This window comes from Chamaea fasciata, unplaced genomic scaffold, assembly GCF_029207755.1.
Source record: "Chamaea fasciata isolate MVZ Bird 193981 ecotype frontalis unplaced genomic scaffold, bChaFas1.0.hap1 SCAF_5, whole genome shotgun sequence".
Taxonomy (NCBI): Eukaryota; Metazoa; Chordata; class Aves; order Passeriformes; family Sylviidae; genus Chamaea; species Chamaea fasciata.
Genome location: NW_027094090.1, coordinates 41292567 through 41313930, shown reverse-complemented (window position 1 = coordinate 41313930; position 21364 = coordinate 41292567). Strand labels below are relative to the sequence as shown.

Sequence of the window (21364 nt, the reverse complement as noted above, 5' to 3'; positions counted from 1 at the left end):
TTTCCTATTTAGGTGGCATCAAGTATTACCATAGAATCATAGATCCATTATGTTTGGAAAAGATCTCCAAGATCGTTAAGTACAATGTTTGACCAAACACCACCATGTCAACTAAAGCAAAGCATTGAGTATCTTTTCCCGTCATTCCTTGAACACTTCCAAGGATGGTGACTCCATCATCTCCCTAGGCAGCTGGTTCCAATGCTTAACTACACTTTCAGCAAAATAAAATTCTACCTGATGTCCAACCTGAACCTCCCCTGGCACTCCTTCAGGCCATTTCCTCCTGTTCTGATGCTTGGTTGTCTGGGAGAAGAGATCAAGCCTCACCTGGCTACATCTTCCTTTCAGGCAGTTGTGTAGAGCTACAAGGTCTCCCCTAAGGTTCCTCTCCTCCAGGCTAAACAACCCCAGCTCCCTCAGCCACACCGTGAAGGACTTGTTCTACAGACCCTTCCCCAGCCTTGTTGCCCTTCCCTGGGCATTCTCCAGTCCCTCAATGTCTTTCTTGCAGTAAAGGGCCCAGCACAGGACACAGCACTCATGGTGTTACCTCACCAGCGCCAAGTACAAGGGGACAATCCCTGCCCTACTCCTGCTGGCCACACTATTCCTGATCCAGGCCAGGATGCCATTGGCCTTCTTGGCCACCTGGGCACACTCTGGCTCATGTTCAGCTGCTGTCAACCAGCATCCCCAGCTCCTTTTCCCTTGGGATGCTCTCCAGCCACTGTTTCCTAAACCTGCAGCGCTGCCTGGAGTTGTCATCCAAGTGCAGGACCCAGCACACCACCTTGTAGAATCTCACGCAATTGGCCTTGGCCCATCAATCCAGCCTGTCCAGAGCCCTCTACAGAGCCTTTCTGCCCTCCAGCAGGTCAACTTAGTGTCATCTGCAAATTTACTGAGGGTCCCTTTAATTCCAGCCCTCCTACCCCCGCCCCCGATCGTGGATTAAGAGATCAAACAGGTCCAGCCCCAATACTGAGCTCTGGGGAATCCCACTAGCGACCAAGTGACAACTGCATGAGTACCATTCACTACTGCTCTCTGGGCCTGGCCATCCAGCCAGTTTTCAATCCACCAAAGAGTGAACTTGTCAAAGCCAGCTTCTCCCGGAGAAAGCTGTGGGAGGAAGTATCAAATATTTTACTGAAGTCCAGGTAGACAACATCCACAGCCTTTCCCTCATCCAGCAGGTGAGTCACTTGGTCATAAAATGAGATCAGGCTGGTCAAAGCAGGACTTGCTTTTTCTAAACCCATGCTGGCTGGGCCTGATCCACCAACAAGAGAACTTTTTCTGGAGATTAAAAGGTGAAATAAGAAGTAATACACCAGTGTAGAAGAGACAAACTTTCATCCATCTTAAAAGAAAGAAGGTAACTGACAGGCTAATAAAATCCACAAGATGAGAGAAATTCCAATTTAAGCAAGAAATTTGGTACTCTTGTGCCAAGACACCTTTAGGAAGCTAAGACTGTTATGCATCACAGCCACTTAAGCACAGTGAGGCTCAATAATGTCTGCTGTATTTAGATTGTGAATTAGAATTTCCATAGAATAGTATGCACCTAGGTTAACAGCAATATTTCTGACATTATGCCAGTTTTACTTGGCTGCAAATTTTCTGGCTTCTTTCCCACACTTTTTGTATTATCTTACTATATAGTAAAAATAGTTGAAGCAGACACAGCATACATTTTGTGTCATTAAAGTGCAGGCCACAACTTTCTTTAACTATACGAAAAAGCAAACATAACATAGTGGATTAGGGCATACAGGCCTTAAGGCCATTAGTTGGTGGGACTGGTTTGCTGCAATATGAGCCTTACCTGAATCACTCCCGATTATAAGGCTATGCTACTTTAAGCTCTCTCTCTCTCTTGCAATAAAAACCACATGATTCAGTGCATTTGCTAGTATTTTTCATATATTTTTCTTTACTAAAAAGATATGTGACCAGGCATATGAGGTAAGATAGTTCTCAGTTACTTCTACATATCTAGAGTTTAACTTAGTACTTCAGCAAGTCACTCTAGTTTTTGTGTCTAGGCAATGGAGAACTGTAAGTGCTTTTACAGTGAGACTCAAGTAGCTTGTTTTTGAATTACATTTCAAGAGGAGATTTCTTTCCATAAAACAATTCAAATGACTAACTCAGATGTGGGCTTCCATAATTATGAAATGGATACCATCACTGTTGCACTAGTAGAAGACAAATGTTTTATATGGAAAATAAAAAGGAATAATTTTCCACACCTGAATATATTAAGGATCAAAGCTGTTCAGGGCTGTCCAGTCCAGGTTCCAACCCAGGCAGACATCTTGACAATATTAAAGAGCAACTAACCGCATAACTCTCTGAATGAAAGCTGGTTTAACACTTTGCATTTGCGAATCTCAGGTCTAAGGCAAAGGACTTTGACAGCATATGGAACCGGAAAGCATACTCTGACAGCTAGTTTGTTCCAAGAAGATCCATCAATAGCTTATCATTACCTGCAAATAATGAGATCCTTACAAAGAATGATCAATAGTACACAAAAAATGTTTGGGATTATACTGCAATCTCAACATAAAAGCTATAGGTTTAATGTGAAGAGTTTATAATTTATTTGTATCTAGAATCTTTAGAACTGTTATTGCTTTGCATTTTCTCAAAGCTTTAAGTTTTGCTTCCAAGTCAGACGTGTAAGTAGATATAACATTGAAAATTGCTTCTTTATACCTTTTAATTCCCACTTATAGGTGGCTGCTGGTTACTTATTTTCTGGTGGGTATGAATGTTTATCACAAACAAAATTATTTTCTTGTAGTTAGCATACTTCAACTACTTTAAAGTAGAAAGCTAAAAAGGAAACTGTTGTAATTATAACACTGAAGACCTGAAAATCCAAAAGAAAGAACAGAAATAGTATTGCTAAAATTTTCCAAATGCAACATCACTAAGTACAAGACAAATGAACCTCATTTCAGTGGAGATGAAGGCAATAGGATAGTAACTTCTATGAGAACATTAAAAGACAATATTGACATCTACTTATTCAAATGAATTCAATCTGCTTTTGAATATTAGAAAGAATGAAATCCTGTAATTCCTGCTTCAGTAGGGTTAAACTCCAAGCAATTGCCTAAGAGTGTGAGCTGTCTCTCCCTAGTTACACTGAAATTGCTAAAAGTAACCTAGCATGAGACCTACCACACAGAGATCTGGGAAACATACTGGCAGCCTAATGTGTCTGGTCACAGTTTCCTGATCTGGAGCTGGGTAGCCTCAGGATAAGGTGTATCCACTCCAATTTAAATGCTGGAAAGCCCCTCTGTTCTAATAGACCCTCAAAAAGACCATGATTTACTCTCACCACTTTCAGAGCATGTACCTGATGGAAAAGATAATTATATATGTGGAGATTCTTTTCACATGGAGACTACTTGATCAGTATAATTTTTTAGTATAAGATCAGAGTTTTAAGATCAACTAAATATAAAAATACTTGTTTTGATTGCTAATTTCCATTATAAATTTTCATTAATAATTTCCTTACTGACCAAGGAAGGAATGACTGCAAGTGTGCTGTATGAGAAACAATAGACAGCTTGGTAACCTTTTTACTGAATAGGGATGGAGTGAAATGTTTTCAGTCACATTTTTTTGGTATTGGAAACCATGCTTTCTATGAATCTGAAAAAAAAACCCCGGAATTTTAATGACTGAGGGAGAAACCCATACAGGTAAATTCTATACACAGGTTATTTTTGTGCTTGATATAATAGTCAGAAAGAAAAAAAAAATCTATATGAGGTAGTGTCAAGAGGAGAATATTTGAAACTATAAAAACATTGGGCAAAAGGTTTTTTTCATTTTTTTTTAAACTAGCAATGTACTTTGAGAATATTCCAAGCATTACATTAAAAAGCTCAACACCCATACATCATATTGAATAATCTGAACAAAGTGAACACAAACATTCCCAAGAAATCCATTAGAACTACAACAAAAATAGGATAGCAAATTTGATATGCTCAATCAGACATGTAGGACTGGACTAATTACTACCATAAGACAGCATATGGAGAAAAGGAGATATAACCTAATAAGTTTTATTAATTGAAAAATTATACAGAGGCCAAAAAATGGAATATTTATAAAAAAACCTCAGCTGCACACCAGATACATATTACTTTTTTTAAAAAAATAAGGTAACATGGTAGAGCACCCTGGAAAGCTATGAAGAGTTCAATACAGTAACTTTAACTTCTTATCCATATACTCTCATTTCCACAAAGCATGGTTTGCTGATTACACGTCTTTTTGTTACCTACCCCTTTTATTATTGTTTTAACTATACCTCATTTTTATCATATTCATTCTTAGTCATAGGCATGGTATTTAAAGCAGAAAAAATAAACAGAAAAAAACTTTGCCTAAATATATCTGTAGGCTGATTTTTTCCCCTCGAAGAGCAAAACATCTTTCAATATTTTGAACACTTAACACAGAAGAGTTTTGCAAAGTTATGCAGAAGAGTGTAGCTTGTGATACAAAAAGTAAGTAAATAAGAGTGCATTTTCTAAAGACTATTTAGTGTCAGGTCCTATTGTCAACGAGGGTCTTAAGTGTTTAAATGTTTCTTGTACTATCAGTATTTGACTAATATGTTTATTACTATATGCCACCAACATATTTATTAGCATACCATATTAACAATTAGTGATTCTAAGAAAGGTTCATCAACATTATAAGTATTTCAGAAGAACCAGAAAACAACTGGATGAGAAGCTGGATAAGTTTTATCTATTTCCACAGTAAATATATAATTTAAAAAATTTAATCATTTACTTTCATATATATCAAACTGTTGTCTCCATAAATAGTTGATGCAAATTAGTCAAAATTTTTAACCCAAGATTTTCCCAAGAAGAAAATACAAGAAGCACAACATGCAGAAATACAAATTCAACATCTAGAAAAAGAGATACATGAACAAGAAGAAATAAAATTTCTATTTACCATAGCAGTCAAATATTCAACTTCAAAATCCGGTAGAATGGTTTTTAAAATCTAAATACGTTGATTTAAACTGAGTTGTTTTTTACTGAATCACACTCCATCTTTATTCAAATTAATGTTTAATGTTGTACAAGCAAAGTTTTTAAAAGAGAAACACAGTTTTAAGAATGGAAAAATTATTTCAATATAATCATTATTTTAACTGCTGACTTACCTAAACTTTTATTATTGTATTTTTTAGGTTTCATTCTTTGGGCCCTCTTCAGCATTAGCTGTGCAGTAGAAATATCCTTAAAACCCCTAAGGGAAGAAAATAACTTACTAAATATTTCACATGTATTATGTTACACCAGCTGCCTATTATTGTATAATACACTTTTCGAAAAGAATACTGGTGTGAGTACTGATCCATAGTATGAAACTCTCTGGGTTACAGAGATAGCTGCAATTTTTATCTTAACATTATATTATTGAAATTTATTAAGATAGTTTCCCAGACACTTACAAAAATAATTACAATAATTTTTACTTTGGTAGAAAACAGAGATTCTTCAAAAGTGGAACTTAAAAAAAGTAAGCAACAACAGATAACTATATTTTACCTATTCTTGGAAGTCACTGTGTAAATAAAAGAGCTTAGCATACCATTCTTCTGATATTTTCTCTTCTTTTTCAGACAAAAACAAAAATTCATTTTTTTCTTTCCAGTTAGAAAGCTGTGACATTGTTTCCCTCCCTGACCTGGAAACAAAGTATAAGAGCAGTACTGAAAGGTAAGTAAATAAGAAAGGGTCTGGGGTTACACTATTTCACAGCCTTTGTTATTCTGCAACTTATTTGTGCCTTTGAAAGGCACTTTTGAAGCTTGGAAATGATACCAAAAAAAAAAATCTATTTTAATACTCCATGAAGGTTTTATCTTGGAGAGTAATAAAAGTCTGCCATCAATTTGAAATGTTTACATTTCAATTACTTGAAGCATATTTCAGTCCTTTCACAGAATGCAGCTGTTTAAGAAATCCCTTTTAATCTTTATCTAGTCTTAAAGATCTCTACTTCAACATCTATTTCACAACATATATGAAAAAATAGAAGTCTTATAATTTGTAATCAAACCTAAGTAAATAAAACTACACATATATATTCTTATATTCCTAATTATGATGGTAAATGAAAAATAACAACTGAATTTAATATATTTGGTTATAGAAAGTAAATACATTTTAACTCCAATAATATCACATTAACCAAAAGTAGCAAAGGATCAGAAAACAGCCTCTTCCTCTCCTTTTTATTTTTTGTCAAATCCAAATGAACTAAATACAGTTTAAACCAATATAATTTAACTTACCTGCTATGAAAATTGATTTTTTCTGCTGAGTATGAATGTGGTCTGTTAGCACACTGCCAAACTTCTTGTGGTACTGATGGTAAACTATTTGATTGTCCACTGGAATCTGAAGGCCTAGAAAACTTCTCAGAGGAAGAAAAGGAATGCAGCTGATTGTCCCCATAAGTTTGAGTTTAAAATGTGCAGGAAAACCTGTACCAGGGTTTTCAGAGTTTATCACCATAAATGAAAGGATTCTTAATGGTGATATGCCCTTTATAGACCTTACTTTCAACTAACTGAACAGGAAAGAAAGGTGACTTTAGTTACACTTAACATCCTCAAATATAATAAATTATATATTTATAAAACTTCTTTCTCTTAATTGTAGGAAACATTAGTAATACTATGCTTCTAATAAGAATACAAACCCCTACAAAAACAAAAACTTCAAAGTTTATCAAATATCTAGCAGACATTACAGTTCAATGACTTTTAGCTTTTCTGAAAACATTCAGCTGTTGTCATATAATGCAGATCTTCGTATTTTTAAAGTAGTTTGTCAACTAGCAATTTTTAATCCATTGCCAAACGTGCAGATGAAGTACATCATCTTTTTTTCTGCTACTGTGAAGTAAAGTGTTGAAATAAATCCAAAATAAAGAAAAAAAATAAGTAAATGAAAGAAAATCTAAAAGAAAAATTGCATCTGGAGATGAGGAGGAAGTCTGAGACTTCTAAAAGTAATTGTGTTTTTAAGTCACTAAATTGTCGTATTAATCACCCCAGAATAGCATATCCTTAAGGAATGAATAAAGCCTGAAGACTAAGTTGTTTCTGTGACATGTTACCTTTGGCCAGTGCAGCTGGTTTGAGAGCAGGCGTGTTTTTGAAGGGAAACGGGTGGAATCTAGAGTCAGCCATTCCTTCTCTAATGCAGCCTGCATGAATGAGCAAAGTCAAATAGTGCACTGATAAAATCAGTTTAGTTATGATAACTCTTGCAAAGTCTCTTTCAAATTGTCTTACATACTTAGTACATCTTTTCAAGCTGTATATCAGAACTGCCACCTGCAGAGCAATCACACTTAAAGCACCTTAGGAGATGCTGTGCTGTACTGTTTTATTTTAAACAAATCAGATCAACAGTATTTGTGGGTTGAGGAGGTCCTTTTTGGGTTTTGGTTTTGCATAAGATGCAACCCCTCTTTCTCAAATTCCTGTTATTTTATTCCAACATTGTTAGTAAATATAAGATATTATAAAAGACTGCCAAACTGGAAAACTGGTGATATGCCCATTATAGACCTTACTTTCAACTAACTGAGTAGAACAAAAAGGTGACTTTAGTTACACTTAACATCCCCAAATATAATAAATTGTACATTTATAGGACTCCTTTCTCTTAATGGTAGGAAACAAAACCTGTGATACTTAAAGGAATAAGGAACATGAAGAGCTTTGTGTGCTGTTTTTGACTGAGTATTTTATGTCCAGATGTAGGTACCTGATTCCATCAAACTTGTTTTTGTTGAACTGAATTGGTAAGTAAGTTTTATTGAAAGTTGGGGTTAAAAAAGTAAATTCTATATAATGCAATATGCTTCAATTATGCAGTTTTATTTCTGATGCAATGGATTAAATGGGAAACTAAAATAATGGTTTTAGATTGGTGAACAAGATCTTCCAAGGTCTTCGAAATTCAGAGACATACAAGAATCATATTCTAGGTATTTTGCAAAGTTAGTTCAGGTACTGGTCAAACAGTTTGGTGGCTCTAAGATCACTCTTTTTGCTTCTATTCTGACCAAGCTTTGAAAAATAACATTTGATTTTATTTTCATGTCTTAAAAGGGATGAATTCATTCATCTGATTGATTCCCTGCTTCTGGATTTCCCTGTTATTTGATTACGGTATGTTTTGGGTTTCATTCCTTTATTTAATAAATATGGAAAAATTCTATGCCCTCAGTATTAACAGATAACCACTCTTCCCCATCTCAACATTTCAATTCATGACAAATATATAACATCATCCATTTTATCATACCTCCTCTCTTGGGTAGTTGTATATGTTAGGAAATTTATGTAAATAAACCGCAGAGGCATGCAACAAATAAAAGGTATCACATTCTTTAACTTTTACAGTTATCTGCAACCCACTAATTTATCTCTCCTCAGTGACATATTTACTCTTATGCTGATAACCACTGAGTGGTTGATTCACACAATTTTCATTAAAAAAAAATCCCATTCCAGAAAGCAGATTGTAGTAAATCAAATTCCAAAGGTGATCAATTAAATATGTGACACTGGTACAATTTGAGCATAGAAGTCTGACAAGTTCATACCTCAGTAGAGACAAAGCTGCAACAATTGAAGTTTTACAATTTCCTGGGTGCTATGGGCAGAATATTCAAAAAGAAAAGCTATGAAAAAAATACATCTAAATGAAAACTTCCAGTGAAAATAGATATTATTCCTCCTTGTGCTTTTTAAATTTACTTCTCAGTTGCACTATGCCAATCATACTTCTAATTTTTCAGATGAGAATTTTTCACTTTTTTTTCATGACTGGGAATACAATCCAGTCAACAATGCAGGTATATACAGGTATATAAAAATAGAAAATTTTGGAAATTTTTATTCCTCCTCAATTTGAAAAAAAACCAATACAAGTGGGAGAGAGGTAGATTTCCACTTCTTGTATAATTTAAATGTCAATCAACTTAATCGATGTATAAATGATGTGTCGATTATTTACCTAAGTATTTAAATGTCTTACAGTAGCAGTGAATGTTATCCAAGCTCTAATATCAGATGTCAGACCAAGCCTCCATGCTGCCTAGTTGAACTTGAACACTCTGATAAAATAGTTTGTAAAAAAAAAAAAAACAAACAAACAAAAAGCCAAAATCGAAACCAAATGACCCCCCCAAGCAAACAAACAAAAGAACAAACCAAAACAAAAGTGCCCATGAGAAATAACACTCCAAAGGTGTAGCAAATTTTTTGGAACAAGAAACACTTAGCAGTACACTGATTGAATCCTTTCGCTTTATAGTTGTACCATAACCCAATTAAAGTTCTTTATTCTTAATATTTATGTCGAAACTTTTCTCACTAATATTTTCCTAGTTGAGTGTTTGCCACTTATTAACTTAGTACTGCTAGTGGTTTTATTTCTTTTGTAGCCTATAAAATGTATGTCAGTGCCCTAAGTGTTAAAAAGAAATATCACTAAAAATATAGAAGTATGAATCAAAGGTATAAATATGCACAAGAAGAAAAAAAAATGACAACTGATCTACCATTAAATCTTTTACCCCTATGAATGTACAGCGTATCATAAAAAAATACCACACTGATGTTTGCTTTGTCCACAAAAATAAAAACATAATTGATTTTCAAACACTCCCTTCCACTATGTTTTCCCTGGACATTTTCACAGCACTAAGCTCAAGAAACCTCTGTCCACACCTTCCCTGTAAACAGGCCTAATGAAAAGTTTATGACAGATTCACCAACACCTAAGGCTTAAAACTAGACCTGTTTGTACTGATATTGATCACTAAGATTAAAAAACAACAATCTGAGATGAAGTACAAAGCAAATAAAATGACAGGTTTTGACTATATGGTCTACACAAACAGCTATAGGTATGCTATATTTGTATTTATTCCTAAAGCCAAATTAAGTAAATTCCTAAATACTGAGGTATACAACGTGGCTTTACACATAAGTGTAAATCACATACAGTTGATTTAACACATATTAGTTCATCTGAAGATATCTTTTATGCTTTTGTAGTCTGCATACTTTATTTCCAGTGTTTGTTTCAAAAAGTCTGTATTACTTTAAGTTTCAAGTTTCACAAACACACAAAACACATATAGACCTTCCTTTTTTTTGTTGGACCTATTTTTTTGTTAACCCATTTGAAACAATTTTTAAAATTTTTAACCATAATACAATTATTCATTATACCACTCTTCAGGAAGAAGGAGGTGGGAATCTACTTGATGTTCAGGTTTCCTTTCTGAATTTTAATAATGAAACTTCATACTATTAGCTATTTCTATTTATCCATTAGGATCGAGAACTTTTTATCCTGATTTACAACCCCTTTTTTTTTTATCTTTTGAGACACTACTACTACAGGGTTCCTCCTTTGATTTTGCAGCTCATTTACAAACTCTGGAGGCTTAGGGATTTTTTTTCTCCCATGGCATATCATATATAGTCTATAGCCTTCATTTTGTTCCTCCTTCATTTTTCAAGTATTGACTCAATTGCTTCCTTTGCAAAATATAATGACTATTTATATCAAGCATTGAGCTTTTGTAGACTCAGAAACAGAATTCAATCCTACAATGAGCAAAGTGAGTGAGAATGGTTCTGCTAACTTTAATTGGATCTGAATGAGCTGCTGAAAAGTCGAGTTTTAGTGCAAACATTATTTACACAATCTAATCCTAAGCATTTTTTATATGCTCTGGATTACATTCTGGAGCTAAATATTCTTTTATAATATATGATGACTACATGTAATTAGGGCTGTCCTGAGCCATATTTACACCATGAACAAAAAATAGTTCTCAGGACAGTGTCAAACTTACACGCAGCTTTGAAGCGCTTCTAAAAGTAACTGTCCAAACTGTGAATAATGCCATCACATATTGCCTTTCATCTCTCGGAGATCAAGGAGGATCACATGAGCATAATAGAAACCAAACCTATTCCTGAAACTGTACTATGGTTTGAAGCAGAGGATGCAAAAAGGCATTAACAATACAGGCCAAAAAGAAAGGCCAGCATTTGACATCTAACAACTCTGTTCTGGTCACACCAAATAACCATCTACATCAGTACTCTGCTTCCAAAAGAGTACAGTAGCAGTTGCTTATGGAAAGAATGAAAAAAGCCAGACATGACAAGGACAATCCTTCCTTTAGTGCATTCTTTTAGACCTTGGAAACTGATGGTTTAAGGACTTTCTGCTAAAATTTAGGGAAATATTCCTCACTGTAAAACAGTAATCTAATTTCTAATGACAAATGTAACTATCCAGTCAGCACGTTTGCCATGTCACCTCTATGTCAATCTAGAAAAAATGCAAATCTCATATAGGACTCATAGGATGTAACTGCTGAAGTGGTGTAGATTAACTTCAAAAAGGCATCATGTTGTACACCATGGGAGCTGAAGCTACCCCAGCTTTCCAAGTGCGGTGGACCTCAATCACCACCTAAGAAAACAGTGAAACTCTCTTTGAAAATTGGGGGAAACTAACTCTTTATATCTCTTTCCTTTCTTCTTTCATCTCCTCATCGACTCATTCAGTGTTTTCAGGACAGCAATAGTTTAGTCAGAAAAAAAAAATTATTGACATTTATGTAGTGAATTTATTTATATGGTATTTTAAGATAAAAACAAGTAAATTCCCAACAATACAGACAAGCAGAAAAAAGCTAATGTTCAAAACACACCATGAACTAAGAGTAATGACTGGTTCCTGATCATTACAACCTAACAGTTAGAATGGCAAGGGAAAAAGAAAAGGATCTTCTATTAGAAACAGTACTTCCACATCAGAATTTCATAGAAATAGTGTGTGGAATCCTCTGCTTTGAAAAAAGATTCACCCATCAGCCAGTTCATCTGCCTGGTTTTATCCAACACGTTTTACCTGTACTCCTGCTCCCCTCTGTGAGATAGGCCATTAGCATCATCCTTAGGAGGAATGACCCTTTTTCAACCAGATGTTACAAAGTTTCAGCCCTCTCCACCTTCAAATTTGTTTTCAAAAAGAATACTATGTAATTAGAGTAAACAAATAAATGAAACAGAATGTATCTTTCCATTAGTCTTGATAGAATACAAATTTGAATGAAGTTCTTCTGACTGGTGATGTTCTTAATTTCTAGTTTTTAGTGAGTACATTTGAATAGGGCAGTTAAAAGTCTTGTTCCCCAAAAGAAAATAAAAATGTAAAAGCAAAGACAAATGAATGGCAGAACCTTCAACATCATTCTGGGACTAAACACACTTACAAAAATTCTTTTGGGGCAACACACTCCACATGAAGAACTACTTTTCCTGATATTAAACATCCTGTTGGTTAAATATTTGCTTAGACTGGGAGGGGTGTGCTGAGGCAGAACGATCTTATGGAGAAGGTTAACCCTCTGGATACTTACAGCCAGACCACTGAACTGTCTTTCATCTGGCAGAAAGCTGTAACTTTCTCTCTTGGTTCCTGGCAAACATATTTCGCTCTGTAGGATATTTCACTTAAATATCATGCTAATCCAGGACAACATATTTCATTTCTTTTTAAACTAAAATTATTTCTGCCAAGGCCTGAGTACTTGCTGGGAATTTCTTCTCTTAAATCCTAGATAAGTTTTAACGAATTTCTTTAGAAAACATGATTTTTTTAGCTCTTATAGATGAAACAGAAGAACCAGATCACTTTTCTATGCTCTTTTGTATATTGTTGATAGACTGTGATTGAAAACTTCCTTTGAAATTAAAGATCTGAATATATTTGTGCATTTAGCATTTTCTTTCATCCAGTCCTTTGAGGAATCAGATTACTCTATGGACCAGTTTTTCTGTGAAACTCAAGTTCATGTGTAAAGCTTAATTCAATGTTAGAAAGTTGAACATCAGTTTAGATCCTGACTTTATAAATAACTTCCAAAGCTAAGAAAATGTCAGATATGATCATCCTCAACTGAATCTTCTGTTAGCTGCAATATTATTCCACTCATAGTACTGCAAAAATTCAGTCTAAACTCTGCTGTTTTAAATCTATATGAAAATGCATTTAACAATATTATAAAAAAAATGTGTAAAATCTTTTTAATTAGACAGCTTAGAGGATACACATTTTACAGAAAATATATATCTGAACTTCCAGCAGTAGGAAAAACAGTCCTTTTCTCTGAGTTTGTCTTCCAGTATTTTTCACATATTTTATGTGCTGAAGATAAATAGGTTAGCACCCTAATAAAGGTTATTTTGACCTTTGGCAATGTTTCTTTTTCAACCCTGTCTTTATATAAGACAATATATTTACATTAAAAAGAAATCTGGGTACAGCTGCACTCTCATGACTGCTAAAATCAAACAGTTTCAAGCCAAAAAAAGTAGTGAGTATCACATGAATTCCAGAGAAACACTGCAAAGATTAATTGACCTCAAGAGATTTTATAGACTTACAAAAACTGGTTAATTAATAGAATACATTCTTGCAGGTAAATGAGAGGACAAGGAGAGTTGTCCATTTCTAGAGAAGGATATATTCATGATTACTGGAAAAATCACATTCTGTTAAGAAAAAAATTAAAGAAAATATTATTGCAGAATGTCTTCTCGAAATGTAATTTTCCCTAACTTTTTAATAAGCTTGGAAAACTAGCTGTTCTCTAAAATTTTAATGCATATATATATATGCATATATTTACATTTAATTCATGTTCCATCGTGTTTGCTCACCACAAATGCAAATAAAATGAGAAGAATTTATTGTGGAGAAGTAAATGAACGATGAAAAATTTAAGGACCACAGAAGTTGTCTTTCAAATAAAAGGTTGAATGTCTTCATACTTAATTAACTCTCCAAAAGCCTGAATCTTATTGTAGTTCATGACAGTCATTCACAACCTATGTGACCTAAACTTTTCTAAAAATGCATTTTTTTCTTATGCTTGACAGTGTTCAAAGGAAGCTCTCTGTCCTTTCTTTGAATACAGGAATAAAAAATACAGATGGGTAAATGATAACCTCAGCTTCAGTGGTTAGACATGATTCAAGTAAGCATAAAAAATGCATGCTCGAAAAATCTTTTGAGATATAAACCCCCACCCATCTCAACAAACATCAAACTCCTGGAATCTCCAAGCCACCCCACAAAATGGGTCTAAGACCCCAGATTCAGTTTTTCCCCATTAAAATGACAAGAGTATTCAGGACTTCCCCTCTCTGACTCTGGCACATGACATAAATTTTTGCTGCTATGCCTCTATAAACATTTTCCCAAGTTCTTCTACTTCCATGAAAACAAGGAAACAAAACTTTCAAGGGGGAAGGAGTTAAAAACTTTAAAAAACCAGAACAGCCAAGGAACCCCTCAATCCTACACCTTAAATATTGTGCATTCAAGGAATTTTGAAGGAACATTACCCAAAATGTTCTATGCAGCTTAGATAATGAATACTAAAACAAAATAGAAAAGAAAGCTGTGCTTCAGCGTGCAGTTTTATCTAAAGAAGGGAAATCATGCAGAAGCACAGGGTAACAAAAAATAGACTAGTCATAAGTTTATAGTCATTTAACCTTTAACATGTTTCAAAGTTCAGGTCACATGAAAGATTAGGTTCAATTTCAAGATAACTTTTCCTTTTTTCTTAAAGGTCCTTATTTCAGAAGCAAGAACAAAAAAAAAAAAAAAAAAGGATTTGGAAGCTAAAGAGCAAAGAAAGGCTACGTTATAAACATAGATTTTCTTGAATTTATGTTAACAAACTTCTAATTGCACTACAAAATTCTTAATTCTAAAGAGGTACATCTAAATCGTATCTCAGCTTCACTTATACTGTCCTCCTTATATACCTCTAGCACTGTCTGTTCTATTTGAAATAAATTATCCACAAATGAATCTGCAAGTTTAAATTCATACTTGTATTCTCAACAGCTTAAATCTTTTGGGATGTGTAATTTTACTCTTTGGAAAGAAGATCATTTTAGGGATGTTTTCCCGGTTTATGAAATGATCAATAGCTACTTCTATATTCATATTTTAAAAAAAAAAAAAGTTTTAAAGTATTTTTCAAGCCAAAAAATACTAGAGTGAGTAGTAAGACAGTATCTAGCATTTAGGATTCCTTAGCCCACTCAATTCTAGGGCAAACTAGACATAGTTTTTAGATATATTAAGACTGTATTATAGTATAAGAGGTGTTTGGGTTTTTTACCATTCTTTGTTTACACTGTTAGAAACTAAAGCATTGCATGCAAAGTCCATTACGGCTGCACATCCTTTTCTGTGGGATTGCTTCCTAGAAAGTCAGACCCTGGCCAACAGTATTGCCCATATATTGGACTTTGCACCTGCTCTTACTGAACATTATGAGGCTCTGGTCAGCCCATCTATCTAGCCTATGCAGGCTGCTCTAAAGAACACCCTGATCCTCCAGCATGCCAACTACTGCCCTCAATACAGTGTCATCTGCACACTTGAGATTGCATTCTGTTCCACCATACAGGTAGCTAAATAATTTTTTTGCTATTCTGGTCCCCCTACCATCCATGATTACTGCTCCATTAATTACTGTCCACCAGTAATTACAACTGTGCAATTTTGCACCACAAAATGCAACTATTTGAGCCTGGTAGTGCATTCAATTTGCTAGTGATCTTATTGTCTACTTTTCCAGCCTGTATCTCAATTGGGAATAAGACTCTGGGAGACAGCTAACAGCCTTGCTAAAATAAAGGCATGTAATATGCACTGCATTCCCCTTATTCATAGTGCTAGTCACCTTGTGACAGAAAACAATGAAGGTGATGAGTCCTTGGTAAACCCATGCTAGATTCTCACAATCACCTGCTTTCACAGGTTTAGAAATGGCTTCTGAATGTATATACTCCAAGCATTCCCAGAAAGAGAGATAATGTTGTTGGCTTCTAGTTTCCTGTATCTTCTTCAGTTTTCTGAAGATGGGTGCAATGGCTGTCCTTTTCCAGTCGCAACACCCCTAGTTGCTGTGATCTTTCAAAGATTATACATAGTAACCTCAAAATTATATCAGGCAGCTTGTTAACCCCCTTGGATACATCCTATCTGTTTCCTTGGACTTGCATCTGGTCAGGAGAGTTAAGCTGTGCTACAATTGGATAACTTCTGCTTTCTTCTAAAACCAAAGCATTTCAAGCTCCAGGCAATGAGACATGCAGAGATTTAAGTGTAGAGGATCACAAAAGCGGACATCTCACGCTCCTCTTTGGTTCCTCCATAAGAAGTGCAATTTAACTCAGTAACTATTTTTACTGAATCAATGGCTTCTTCTCATAGAGCACAGACAAATCAAATAGGTTAGCTTCTGAAATTTGTAAATAGGCACTACTGAAAAATCTTTTTTAATGGAAATCAATGTATATGAAAATGCTAAATATTAGACATTTAATTAGATACTTTAAACATAATATATATATACCAAAACATCAGTTTCAACATTACAGAAAAATTAAGGAACTTAGGGAAGATATATTCAATGACTAGAGATCATTAGCTCAGCTTTCAAGAGATTCCAGATATGCTCATTTAGAAGATGCACTCATTAAGAAGAACTTACTGTATTATTGCTTCCATTTATAATGATGCTTTTGGCTTAGAACAATTTTCCTTTGACGTTATAGTAGTGAGTAGAAGCTTCAAAGAACTAAAACTTTCTTTTTCATTTACACACATTTCTCCATTGCTTGCCTTGCTTATTCAATTTTGATGCTTGACTTTGTCTTTAAAGATATAAGGCTAGAAATTACAATTAATAATATCACTATCCTTTGGTATGTAATAAAAGCGAAATGAAATTTAGAAAAATACTACACCATTTGCTACATATAGGTTCCAAATTATATCTGTAGTGCCATGCATCACTAGTAGGCTTTCCTTTGGGAAGTATTTGTTTGAATCTGACTATGTAGCTAAGAACTGGATAGAGACAAGTGATGAAGATAGGTTTTGTTTAAAAATGAACAGCATTTTAGATGGTAGGAAGAACTGAGACCTTGTGGTGGAAGGCCAGAAAGCAACCAGAGCATATCCTGCATGAGCTGTGAGGCTGGAATGCTAGTGACAGCCTTTAGTAGCTGTGGCTGTGTTTATTTTTGCAGGTACTGACTGTAACAACCTACTTCTAAACCCAGAATAACTGAGACAAATAGAAAATGAGATAAGCAGCACTGCTGAAAAAGGTAGAGGTTTTATGCATCTGCAGATGCCACAGACTATGAACAGCACACAATCCCCTATCACAGCAGCTGAAGCAACAGGAACATATCCAGAGATTATTGATAAACACTCATGGAAAAAAGATTGATATCCAATGCACTGCTTAGGAGAGTCTTTTCCTCCTTTTTAAGAGGAGAGCATGGATCTCATGAAATTTTCAACAGACACTATTATGCTTTTCTACAACACTAACTTTATGTGAAATTTGATGAAAAAAGGATTATATTCTTTGCAGCATACAATACAGAAAAGCTGGATGCTGATCTGACATTTATAAGCAATTACAGGAGCTAGTCTTACATAGGAGTGTCAAGATACAAGAAATGTTATGGGGACCTTCTAATCCATGGGCTACACTTATTTCCTGGCACTAGCCAGAAAACAGCAATCACTGTCACAAGCTCACAATCATAAGCTCTCAGTCTCAGACAAACCACATTATGAAGGATTATCAGAAAAGAAAACAAAACACATCATACGGGTCTAGTTTGGACATGCGATAAGAAAATTAAAGATGGGAGACATGATGGAATTCTTTTTCTAATTATTGTCTACTGATTAAGAGCACACATGAGCTAGTTCTTATTCTTCCCACCTCTCAAGACAGAAAAAATGAGAAGAAAGAAAAATAAAACTGCTACGTACCTGCTGTGGAAGGCAAGCAAAACATTAGGAATTGCTACGTGTCTGAATGTGGATATGCAGAAAAAAAAGAGGCGGAAACAATCTGTCTGATTGACATCCTGAACAAATATCCTGAACAATAATTTCAAAAGCTGTCAAAAAGACTGGAATTTAAAAAATCTACATAATCAAGGTCAGAAAAAGAACAACACTGTCTCAGGGCAACAGTGTTATCTCCTTTGATGAACAAAGCAGTGATGGATTTCTTTTTAATTTGGTTGCAACTTATAAAGTGACTTTCTTTTTTTGAAAAAGTATGACTAAAGTGATTTAAATTAAATTAAAAATGAAGTCTAAAACAGAGTACTTACTTTGTCTCCCATGTAATCATCAATAGTGATATTTCTCTTGATAAGAAGATGTGTCCATATGTTTATTCAGTGTAGGAAAACAGTAATGTATTCATTGGCCCTTTCTCAGAGTAAAGAATTGTCTAAAAACTCTAATTTATTCAGCTTTCTGATACCTTGGCAAATTCAGACATTCTGCATTTGGCTCACATCATATTTACATCAAGAAAACAACAATACTGATATTTAGATGGTACAGAAGTAAGAGCTGCGCCAAGCAAATGTGCTGTCAGATTTCATCCACCAGAGAGGTAAAGTGAGCTCTGCCTTGTAGATCATGTGCTACATGGATGGACTGTTGATGAAAGGTTGCCTTAAGATCAGCCTTCTGGAGCATGTAGGCTGGAATTCTCCAAAGTCCACATGAAAGACGTGAAGATATCACTAAATACCAGGCTCATACTTTGTGAAACATCTGTTGGCCAGATCTGTCATGTCATCTGGGATAGCCTGACATCGCACAATCAAACAGACACAAAACACTACTTCCATCAATTGCCTCTGAATGGCTTTGACAGTGTATGGGAGCTGATACGAATACAAGAAGGTATCAGCAATGGTTCAGGTGAAATGACTAGTATTCAAGCTATTGCTAGAAAGACAAAGCCCATTCCTCTAGTTCATTTTTCATGCAGTATGGTGATTAACCCAAATATACTATTGTTCAATGGGTGTAAATAAAGGTCTTTGTCAAAGGTTAGGGTTTCCCCCATGTTGTTTCACAGTCTCACCTTCCATGGAACATCGGGTACATTGAGTTTATATGAAGATATTAAACTTCTCTTTTTTTTTTTTCTTTTTTTTTTTTTTTTTTTTTTTTTTTTTTTGTGAAGACTGATGCCTAATGACTTATTGCACTGTTATTTACAAATGGTTTAGATAGGTGCTTGCACAGTAGTTATTTTGTAGAAGGTTAGATACCAGTGAATAAAATCATAATGACTGAAACCTACACAACAGTATAAGAAAAACCTAAACCACTACAATACGAAATAGTGAACTATTCAAAAAGCTTTTAGACAAGATTTAAGACATTTGTATCAGTTTCCAATAAGGAAAGCTTTTTTTGCCCTTCTCTCTCATTTCACTCACTCTATACACTGAAATCTGCTGTACAAAATGGTATCCAAATATTTTTCTCTTCCTTCAAACCCTAGCATATGGGATCTTTTAGCCCAAGAATACATACTCCTCCCTATACACTTGTTTGAGACACAACAGATAGCCACTGATACCATGTGTCATTATTTGGCTCTGCTTCAGCACTTTGCTATAAAACATTGAGACCAGAAAGGAAGGAATAGGAAGTATAGACTGTTCCAAGTTTCTGTTGCTTGTTTCTCCAGAAGTAGGAAGTTCACATGATTTGGTATCACCCAACTGCAGAAATAAAACAGCCACACACACATGGAAACAGACAATCTAGTACTAAGTAGCTAGTCTGGGCTAGATGGAGCAGTGTGCATGCCCAGTATAGTTATGCCACACATTTATCAAAATCAACTCTTCAGCACAGACAACATATACACTTCGAAAGACAAAAAAACAAAATACAGAAAAAAAAAAGGAAGGAAAAACATGACAAATATTGCAGGGTATCATTCTAGTTACAGTCATCAATGTTGAACATTGAAATATTCACTCACTGAAAAAAATATAAATATCCTTCATAGACATATACATTGTAAATTTATCATAAACGCTGCTCTGTAGAAAACAGATGTTGTCATATTTTTTATCACAAGAAACTAAAGGCTTGGGTAACTTATTCAACATTAGTCCACAGTTCAGCCTTTGAGCCTGTGGTGCAAACTAAAATGTTAAACATCAGCTTGTTCTTCACCTGTCATCACCTGAACCTAAACACTTCCTGAGAATTTCTCCCTAAATCCATGTTTTATTTTATTCCTAATAAACTCAGTAATAATTTGGGGGAAAAAAAAAAAAAAAACAAACCCCAAAACAAAACAAACTAAAAAAAAACCCCCCAAAACCCCCCAAACCCCCCCTCCCCCCCCAAAAAAAAGAAATAAAGAAATAAAGAAATAAATGTGTGGCAACACCAAAGGGTGATACAGCACAAATATTTCTGAAATCAGCTGGGTTTCTTTCTCTTGCCTTCTCCATCCTTTCCTTTTCTCCAGGACCTCAGGAACACCTGCCTGAATGCAATTGTCTTGTTGACAGAAAAATGGAACAAAATTGCCTGTGTAGTTTTCAGTTAAGCAATTGAAAAACCTTGAAACCAAACATGACAGTGTTATTTGGGCCAGACAGAGAGAAACAAGAATGGCTCAACTGAATTACTGTGTGTAAAACTCTGGCCTACTAGCTGATTAGTTCAAAACAGGATATTTTCCTTTACTGTATGAACAGATATTTCCTTCCTGTGTGAAAGAATAAAACCTTCAATGTTCTGCTTTTTATTATTTTAGAAAGAAGCCAGGGATCAGAGAACATCAACTAATTAAACTTTTTTGTATATGTATTTCAAATTAAAATGAAAAAAATCCTAAAATTTAAGCCAGATCTCTATGTTTACACACACACATTTCCCATCTACCAGATAATTCTTGGAACTTCTATCTCAAACTTTTTGCATGCTCTTAAATAAAGCAGTAATTCTGAAAGTGTACATTAAAATAGTTGCTAAACAGGAGAAGAAAAAAATAAAATTACCCTAAGTCATCATCAACTCAATGGTAATAATTTCATAGAAAGCCAAGCTATTTTCTTTGTGGCAGAGTTGGCAAAAGAAGCCTGGTATCAGGTGACCAAAGACTGATCAACTGTAAAATGCACTGCATCAACCAACAGCATACTTGATTTCATAACTCCATGATCCATACAAACATCTAATTATAAATGGGACCTTGTCCGGCCAGTAGCAGAGCTATTACATCAATCTCCTTTGCAACATTACAGTGGAATATTGATAAATGGCTCTTGCAAAGACACAGCAGCTGA

General features: G+C 34.8%; 1 protein-coding gene across 13 annotated transcripts in view; it reads right to left on the bottom strand.

The window, feature by feature from the left end:
* LRRIQ1 (leucine rich repeats and IQ motif containing 1) overlaps nt 1–21364 on the bottom strand; it is a 106248-nt gene that overhangs the window by 44578 nt on the left and 40306 nt on the right. For 12 of the 13 annotated variants that reach the window (XM_066183327.1, XM_066183326.1, XM_066183330.1 and 9 more), the window contains 4 exons: nt 7195–7284; nt 6365–6486; nt 5659–5754; nt 5228–5313 (listed from right to left, as the gene is read on the bottom strand). In XM_066183327.1, the coding sequence (XP_066039424.1) occupies nt 5228–5313; nt 5659–5754; nt 6365–6486; nt 7195–7284 (394 nt within the window). The remainder of the gene's footprint in view (nt 1–5227; nt 5314–5658; nt 5755–6364; nt 6487–7194; nt 7285–21364) is intronic. The other variant, XM_066183331.1, reaches the window with a different exon arrangement.